The 9,907-nt window shown below is 36.3% G+C and overlaps 1 protein-coding gene across 1 annotated transcript in view; it reads left to right on the top strand.

Moving 5' to 3' along the window:
- Window positions 1–7,662, top strand: part of LOC103206463 (mitochondrial poly(A) polymerase) — a 55,949-nt gene extending 48,287 nt beyond the window's left edge. The window contains exons 7-9 of the mRNA XM_007951917.2: window positions 5,028–5,120; window positions 5,200–5,273; window positions 7,306–7,662. Coding sequence (XP_007950108.1) covers window positions 5,028–5,120; window positions 5,200–5,273; window positions 7,306–7,662 — 524 coding nt within the window. The remainder of the gene's footprint in view (window positions 1–5,027; window positions 5,121–5,199; window positions 5,274–7,305) is intronic.
- The last annotated feature ends 2,245 nt before the right edge of the window (window positions 7,663–9,907 follow it).

The raw sequence follows: 9,907 nt of genomic DNA, 5'->3' as shown, positions 1-9,907 counted from the left end.
GCCCTGACTAGGACTTCCAGTACAGTGTTGAATAGAAGTGGTGATAGTGGGCATCCTTGTCTGGTTCCTGTTCTCAAGAGGAATGGTATCAGTCTTTTTCCATTGAGAATAATGTTGGCTGTTGGTTTTGCATAGATGCCCTTTATTATGTTGAAGAATATCCCTTTTATTCCTATTTTGCTGAGAGTTTTGATCAGGAATGGGTGTTGGATTTTATCAAATGCCTTTTCTGCATCAATTGATATGATCATGTGGTTCTTTTCGTTTTATTTATGTGGTGGATGATTTTGCTTGTTTTTCTAATGTCGAACCATCCCTGCATACCTGATATGAACCCCATTTGGTTATAATGAATGATTTTCTTGATATTCTGTTGCAGTCTGTTGGCTAGGATTTTGTTGAATATTTTTGCATCTGTATTCATAAGGGATATCGGTCTGTAGTTTTCCTTTAGAGTGATGTCTTTGCCTGGTTTTGGTATCAAGGTTATGCTTGCTTCATAAAATGAGTTAGGGAGGATTCCATCCTTTTGTATGTTTTGGAATAGTTTGAGTAGGATTGGTATCAGTTCGTCTCTGAATGTTTGATAGAATTCTCCAGTGAAACTGTCTGCCACTCAGATTTTTGTATGGGGGGAAAAAAAAAAAACCACTAAGGCTTTATGTGAATTTGACTCATGTTGTCATGTCCCTTGTTCATGTGTCTATTTACTTCAGGTTCTTTATTAAAAATGCATGTGGCCAACACAACTGATTTCTCCTCTTCTGATCAGAAAGATTAGCCTAAATGATTAAACAACCCATAGTATTTACACTATCGTCCTTAGTAATCTGTTGACTTCCGGTACTGCCAATATAACTCGTTGCCATCGAGTTGATTCCAACTCATAGTGAGTTTTCAAAGCTGTTAATCTTTATAGATGTGGACTGAGGCAGTCACTTCTGGAGTGGCTGATGGATTTCAACCACCAGCCTTTGGGTTAGCAGTCTTTATTGCCAATATGGATCTTTGTAAAATTACGAGTTATTATAGTACCTTAATTCCCTGAAAAATTTGGAAAGGTTTATCAGTCTGTATATGTCTGTGAGAATGTAAGATGACTCTGAATTTCATTTGTCATGTGCTTCATGCAGAAAAAGAGTAATTGCTGTACCAAAGGAAGCAGGAAACCAAATTTAGTAAATGCAAACAAAATTTAATAAATGTGTAACCTTAATTGTTTATGCTTACTGAAGAGTCAGTCATCAAGTGTCTGTTATGACTTAATGAAGGTACTTACGTGGCTATTTTTCTCACAACTGATGGAGTTTGTATTTATGTCTGAATTGTTGCCAATGTTTCATGCACCAGTTTGAAGAAGAACATCAGTGCAGTGGGATTAAGCAAACAGTGACAGAGTATCTTATGTCCGAATAGGTATAGAATTGTTTTTCTAAGGCAGAACTTTCTGCAATGATGGAAATATTTTATATCTGTGCTGTACAATATGGTAATAATTAGCTACGTACTGCTATCAGAATCATGAAATATGGCTAGTATGACTGATGAACTGAATTTTTAATTTTAATAGTATTGGACCAAGTAGATTTTGCCTTAGAGACCGTTACAGTTGAAAAACCACGAAGAGAAGAGAGGGAGACATGATCACTGGTGCTTTGTTGGGCTTGAATGGCTTAAAGGTTTTGAAAAATCAAAAATGGCACTGTCTTAAATTAAAGGATAATTTTTTCTAAGTTTTACTATTTTCTGTTTAAAAGAATTTTTAAATGAGCAGCACTCATAGAGACTGTTTGGTTCTCATACTGTACATTTCTAGAAATAATTTAAATGTGGATCTCATTTTCCTGTGATACTAGGTTCTGTCAAGTTGGTTCTGACTCATAGTAACCTTATGGATAACAGAACAAAATGTTGACCAGTCCTGTGCCATCTTCATGATTGTTAACGGTGTTTGAGTCCATTGCTTTGGCTGTTGTGCCAATCTATCTCACTGAGGGTTTCCCTTGTTTTCCTGACCCTCTACTTTAACTGACCATGTCTTTTTCTTTCTGATAACATCTCCAAAGTAAGGGAATTTAAGTCTCAATCCTCATTTCTAAGTAGCATTCTAGTTGTACTTCTAAAACGGATTTGTTCATTCTTCCGGTAGTCCATGGTATAGCCATTATTTGTTGCCAGTACCACAGTTCATATGCATTGATCCTTCTGTCTTCCTTTTGCATTGTGCAGCTTGTCTGTGGTAGTAATACTTTGATTGAAGATACAGCCCTGATAAAAATGGCAGCAGCTAAAAGGGGATCATATGTGTGACTAGCACTGTCAACAAAGAATGTCACCAGTTAATCATTTGAAGTAGTGACACATATGCCCAGGTCCCATAAAAATAAATCAAAGTGAGTCATAGATAATTTCTTTAGTATACTATAAGCTGTATAGTAGAGCATGTAAACCTTGCATGCTAAGCAGATGATCGTAAGAAGCTGGACTACACAAAGTAGAATGCAGCATTAGGATTGCAGGAAGACTCATAAACAGCCTGTAATAAACAGATGACACAACCTTGCTTGCTGAAAGTGAAAAGGACTTGAAGCACTTATTGATGAAAAGTCAAAGATTACAGCCTTTAGTATGAATTGCACCTCAACATAAAGCAAACTAAAATCCTCACAACTGGACTGATAAACAGCACGATAAACAGAGAAAAGATTGAAGTTGTCAAGGATTTTGTTTTGCTTGGATTCACAACCAACACCCATGGAAGCAGAAGTCAGGAAATCAGATGTTGTATTGCACTGGACAAATCTTCTGCAAAAGACCTCTTTAAAGTGTTCAGAAGCAAAGATGTCACTTGGAAAACTAAGATGCGCCTGACCCAAGCCATGGTATTCTCAGTTAGCTCATATATATGGAAGAGCTGGACAATGAGTAAGAAAGACCAAAGAAGAATTGATTTCTTTGAATTATAGTGTTGGTGAAGAATATTGAATGTACCATGGGCGACCAGAAGATTAAACTCATGTCTTGGAAGAAGTAGAACCAGTATGCTCCTTGGAAACAATGGTAAGGCTTTGTCTCATGTACTTTGGACATGTTATCGGGAGGGACCATTCCCTGGAGAAGGACATCATGCTTGATGTAAAGTAGCGGGTCATTGAAAGAGGAAGACCCTGGATGAGATGGATTGACACAATAGCTACAACAGTGGCCTCAAACATAGCAACAGTTGTGAGGATGGCTCAGGATAATGGCAGTGTTTGATTCAGTTGTACAGAGGGTCACTGTGAGTTGGAACCAACTCAGTGGCACCTAAATTAATGGTAGAACTTAGACCAATTTTTGAGAAATTATCAATAACCCAAGTCAATAAAAAATAACAAAAGCAATAAAAAGAGGGAGTCAGAAGTTTGAAGGGATCTTGTTTTTCCTCATTCTAATTATCCGCTGATGAGGATCAGCATTCATCAGTAATCATATCAGTAATGATTCAGAAAATTACTGATTTATATACCTGCTATGTGCGAGTCAAGGAGCTCTGGTGGTGTAGTGCCTAAGGCATTTGACTGCTAACCAGAAGGTTGATGGTTCAGATCCACCAGCCACTTCAAGGAGGGAAGACTGAGCAATATACTTCCATAAAGATTTAGCACCTCAGAAAGCACCCAGAGGGGGACACTGTGAGTTGGAATCAACTCGACGGCAGTGAGTTTGGTTTTTGGTTGGTATGTGTGAGTCAGGATGGACTTAACAGTAATAGGTTTAGTTCTTTTTTTTTTTTTTTTTTAAGTATATGCTAGACACTCTGGTTGTAGGCTGGACTGTTGGAACAGTATTAATGGGCTTTGTAGTCCCACACTGGGGCAGGGGAGTAGACAGCTTGCATATCACCAAAATACAGTGAGGTAAGTGCTCATGGAGGATGTACAAAAAGCAGAGAGCACCAACTTGGAGTTAGGAGATACTTGCAGATATGGATAGCTCTTAATCAGATTTTTGGAGTAAGAGTGGAATTTTTCTCTCCGCAATACTCAACAATGGGAGGTAGAGTGGGTGAGGTATTTCATAGTAACTGTATTCATCAATAATTAGAAAAATGATTATCTCTAATGATATATGAGAAGAGGTGACTGCCTGAGTCCAGTGTGTGGTTAAATTCGTGGTGTTGAATTCCAGTCACTGAAAAAAAAAACAAAAAAAACCTGTTGTCTTCACGTCACTTCTGACTCATGGCAACCCCATATGTGCAGAGAAGGACTAAGTGCTCCATAGGGTTTTCAGTGGTTGTGACCTTTTGAGAGCAGATTGCCAAACGTTTCTTCTGAGGCACCTCTGGGTGGGTTTGAATCACCAACTTTTCAATTAGCAGTCAAAGACTTAATTGTTGGTGCCACCCAGGAACTCCCCAGTCATCCTAGGGTACTACATTTTAGAAAGTACCTCAAGTTTCTTGAACTTCTTAGGGCATTCACTTTGTGTTGGATGAATGGTTGAATAAATGCATGAAGAAATGGTAAGAGTGGACAGGCAGATCTAGATTAAGCATTACTGATTAAAGATTGTACCAGAACTTGTGTTGGTGAGAAATGGAATTTGTGTGCATTTTCATTTATAATCAGAGAACTGATTGTGTCTAAAGACAGGTATCTTTGGGCTGTTGATAGACCACGATGCTAGTATGTTTAAAGTTGATTTGACTATGTTCTTACTAGTCTCCCATTTTCTTTTTTTAAGGAGGTTTTTATACCCTACTGTTGTTGTTAGCTGCTGGGGGGTTGGCCCCCGACTCCTGGAGATGCCATGCACAACTGGATCAGACAGTTGTGATCAGGGTTTTCATTGGTGGAATTTTGGAAGTAGATTGCCAGTCCTCTCTTCCTTTTAATTAAATCTTGCTTACTGTAAATATGTAGAATACTAATAATAAACATTAATCTGTAACATCAGTTGCTTTAAATCCTAGATTCCTTTTCTGAAATAGGGAGTATCCTTAAAATGTACTGTGAAATATTTTCCATTTCTGTTTATTTAAGATACAGAAGATAAATGTATAATAGAAGGCCACAACTGTACATTTACTACTGATTTGAATAGGATTGAATCTTCAGGAAACACAGAAACACTAGGTAAGTGATTTTTCTCTTCTTGTCTTTTTTGGATTGAAATGGAATTTCCTCTTATTTTCCTTGTTTTATTTCTTTGCAGAATTACTGCTGAAGGAATTTTTTGAATATTTTGGAAATTTTGCCTTCAATAAAAATTCCATAAACATTAGACAGGTAAGAATATATCTTTTAAGGTTTGGTTATTATTAGGTATCTGGTCTTCTACTGTGGTTATACTTTATTAGCTTAATTTCAAACCACACTAACAAATGCTGTTTCATGTAAACTGCAGGAATAGATATTAATAAGGAAAAGGATACCTATAGGAGCTACATCACTTGCATAAGATTAGTCATCTAGTTTTTTTGAAGAGCAAAAGCCAGGTCTTTCAACCTTTTCATAAGTCTTTTTCAGTGTGTCATGATACTTTTAAGTGCTCATACCCTATCCAGAATATATGTGGACTATATTCTGAAAAATTTTCTGGAAAGCATTTTATATATGTTGTTGTTTTTAGGCACTGTCAAGTTGATTCCAACTTGTAGCAACCCTGTCTATAATAATAGAATGAAGCACTGCTTGGTCCTTCACCATCCTCACAGTCATCACCATGCTTGACCCCATCTTTGCAGCCACTGTGTCAGTCCATGTCATTGAGGGTCTTACACTTTTTCACTGACCCTCTACTTTACCAAGTTTGATATCCTTCTCCGGATACTGGTTGCTTCTGGCAACATGACCACAGGAGAGATGTGTTGAAGTCTTAGCCGTTTTCACTTCTAAGTCCATTCCAGCTGTACTTCCTTCAAGACAGACGTGTTTGTTCTCCTAGCAGTCCATGGTACATTCAATGTTTTTGGCCAGCACCACAATTCAAATGCATCATCATTACATATCGTTGTTTTTAAACTACGTTTGTGTCCTTGTGGAAGAAATTGGATACAGAGTCTCAAACATAGATTTTCATAATTCCCTCATTTTAAGCCCTTAGGATTTCACTTATTTACAGGAATGGAATTTATGATTTTGGTTCATTTGAATAGCTGGAATGATAAGCAGTTTTCTAAAAAAGAACAAGAGCAGAACCCTAGGCAGCTCTTGTTTATAAGTGGGGATCCTTGTGATGGCACTGTGCTTGGTTTCATTCTGTTTATTGTTTGGTTGTTTGATTTTAAACTTTATGAACTGGCTTCATAAAACACATACCCAGAAATTCAGTTTTATTCTTTTTTTCCCCCACTTTTCCTTTGTTCATTCTTCCCTAACCCTTATCCTGCCCACGGAGACTTTGTTGAAACAGGAGAGTTCAGGGAGAGGGGCACAGAAAGCTCTGAAATGCAATCCGGAAGAAAAAGGTCACCAAACATACAGAGTTCTTTATCTTTTTTTGTACTATTGCCCTAGGGGTCACAGAAGACAGACTGGACCCCTGCTAAGTAGGGCCATGAAAGAAGTTAGGGAAGAAGCAGGTGCTGCTTATGTTGGGAGATCATGACCATTGACTTCATAATATGTAATACATGTAATATTATTTGACAGAAGAAAAGGTTATATAGGCAGATGGATCTCTGCTGTTCATATGACTCATAGCTTTAGCTTTTCATTTCATTTCTATGAGGTATTTGTCTTACCTGGCAGAGCCTTATTGTTTCATCTTTAGCGAGGCAATAGAAAATTTTTAGTGTTTTAAAATGAATAATGAATAACTTTTTGGTCCTTCTCTTCCATTCTCATTTCATAGTTGGGAAACATAAATTACTGTATTTAACGATTCTAATTTTGTGTGCTTCTCTTCCAACTGGCTTTCAGTTAATAAGTATATTTTTAGCAAGGCTCAAAAATAAATACATCTTCATATTCTTTTCTTTTTTCCTTTCTAGCTCTATCCTGTTAGGTAAAAAAGTGTTAATGTTATTAAAAAATGCTTTTATTGGTTGATTTAGTTCAGACACTTTTCATCTGAGCAGTGACATCACCATCCATAATTCATAAACCTAATTTATTTTTCTCAAAAAAAATAGAAGTATATACACACAGAACACACAAGTCTACCTGTCCCCTTAGGAAAGAAATTCTTTACCATGTAATGTTAATGCTGATATTTTAAATGTTTTTAACAAGTCAGTGACTTAACCAAATTGTTCTTAAATTTGAGCCTTTCATATATTTTCACACATTTTTTTTTCTTCTTTGTAATGAACTGTAGGGAAGAGAACAAAACAAACCTGAATCTTCTCCTCTGCACATTCAAAATCCTTTTGAAACTTCTCTCAACATCAGCAAAAATGTAAATCAAAGCCAGCTGCAAAAATTTGTAGATCTGGCCAGAGAAAGTGCCTGGATTTTACAACAGGAAGATAAAGATCATCCTTCACCATCAAGTAATCAGCCCTGGGGGCTGGCAGCTCTGTTGCTGCCATCTGTATCAAATGGCAAGTCTCTTGCCAAGAGGAAAAAGCTTGCAAGTGAAAGAGTTAAAAACTTGTTAGAATCTATAAAAAGTAACAATGTAGAAAATTCCATAAACACCAATGGGAAAAGAAGGGTTAGTACTCAAGCATAATGGCTGCTCCTTTGCTTTAAGAACTGGTTTTTACCATATAAAATCTTCAGACCACCTGGACAAAGTGGTATGAAACTTTCATCCATCTCAACTTTCATCTGATCACATTTTCCATGGTATCCTCATTGGCCCACTCTTGCTTGGAGTTCTGAGGGACGTTTCTCTTTTGGTGTTCGTGATAAATTTGATACCCAAGTCAGGAACTTCATGAGAACTTCAACCACAAGGCAGGGATGAGAGAAGATTGGAATGGACTCTTAGTAAATAAATAACTATACAAAATGAATGGTAAAAATCAGTTTTATAATCAAACTATTGTTGATACTCACCTCAGCATCCTGGTTGGAAATTATTTAAAAAGTTTGCTTGTATGGAGGCAATGAATATAATAAAACTTAAAAATTTATTGGTAATTTAAAATGCATATTGTATTCTTCAAGCAAGATACTACTATTCATTTATAAATTAAAATAGGTTGGTACTGATTTCCATAAATGTTTGTCTTTTTAAAATAAGTGCAGACTTTCAGTTACTACACTCCAGGTATTTTAACTCAAATGTATGAAAGCTTTGCTACTTTGTATTTTTAAACATTTAGCTCCTTTTAAAAAATAAAACCTTGTTTAATTCTATTATAGTGTGATATTCCCAGTATTTCTTTACTACTCTTTTGAGAACTTCTCTCTCCCATAGGAAATAGATTAAGTGTTGAATTGTAATTTGTATTACATTCCCTGTGGAATAACTTTCAGTTTAACAAGCAGTATAGCATAGTGTTTGGAAACACATCAGAAGGAAGATTAGGCAGTCTACTTCTGTAGTGATACCGCCTTGGAAACCCAAGGAGGGATTGCTATGAGTTGGATCTGACCTGACAGCAGTGAGTTTGGATTTTTTTTTTTGGAAACACGCACTTGAGCCTTACTAGCTCTATGGGAAGTTACTCAGTCTCTCTAGGCCCCAGTTGTTTTCTCTGTGAAATGGGGATAATAATAGTGCCTACTTACCAGATTACTTACCAGATTATTGTGAAGATTAAGTGAAGTACATAGTAAAATGGTAGGTCAAGGGCCTGCCACATAGTGTGTTACTTCTCTTTAGTTACTACTTTTCATTTTTTGTGGTATAATTATTGTTCTTACTACTCAAAATTCTTTCAGATTTAGATTTTATAGTGGTATTAGAAATAGTCTGCCATCCAGATTTTAGGTTAGAAACTATATAAATTTCACATCTCTGCTTGGGATGTTTTGAGAAACTCACTAATAGAATTGAATTCTGTGGCCATGTAACTGTACTAATTGATTGATTTCTGAAACCATCAAATACAGCCATGCCATATAACATCCGTTAAGGCAACGTCTGACTGACTGTGTATACGTCTGTGGTCCCATAATTCTGAAATCCCAATCAGAGAATGAGGTGTCGTAGATGTAATTGAGTGTAGTGAACGCAACAGCTTCCTGCACACAGTACGTGTATCTTACGTCCCTCATGTACAAAGCGATTGTGCTGCCTGGTGTATAATGGTACAGTACATATATAACCTATAATAGATATGTCTTAGTGGCCATAATAAATGCCTGTGTTATTGTCTTATGTATGTACTGCACTGTCCTATTGTAATTTTAATGTGAACTTTTCCCTACTTTAACAAATAAAGTTTCCCTGATAGCAGGGTATGCTTCAACTTGTAGGCAGCAGCATCCAATCTCATGTATTTTACATCTCTTGAAGTGTTGTAGTATTTTCTCTGTGTTTAATTTTCTTTTAAAAATAAATGCATCATAGCTCCCAACTTCAACATAACCAATGCTGGTAATAGCAGCAAGAGGCAAAGAATAAGTAGCAATTAGGAAATGAAACAAAGGTTATTAAACAACAAAACCTAAAATCCACTGCCATTGAGTTCAATTCAGGGAAGGTGGAAAATCAGTGAAAGCTATGCTCACGATGTAGGCATTCTGTTCACAGAGTATATAATACAGTGTTCCCACAATGTCCGAATTACACTGTCTCTTTCATGTATCATAGACATTAAATGACACATAACCTACTTGTATATTAAGAATTAAAAAGGGGTTTTAAAAGCATAAATTGTTTTTCAAACCTTTCTAATGAAATTACCATTTTTTGTTTTCAGACATTTAACTGGAAATTTTTTAGGTTGATGTTAAGTCCAAAATGATCGTTTAAGCACATACAGCATGTATATGTGTTTGGATTTTCTTTTCTTTTCTTTTTG

Source organism: Orycteropus afer, unplaced genomic scaffold (genome assembly GCF_000298275.1).
Source record: "Orycteropus afer afer isolate SDZICR_OR568_19922 unplaced genomic scaffold, OryAfe1.0 scaffold00319, whole genome shotgun sequence".
In the NCBI taxonomy this organism is placed as follows: Eukaryota; Metazoa; Chordata; class Mammalia; order Tubulidentata; family Orycteropodidae; genus Orycteropus; species Orycteropus afer.
This window is presented reverse-complemented; position numbering and strand designations above follow the sequence as displayed.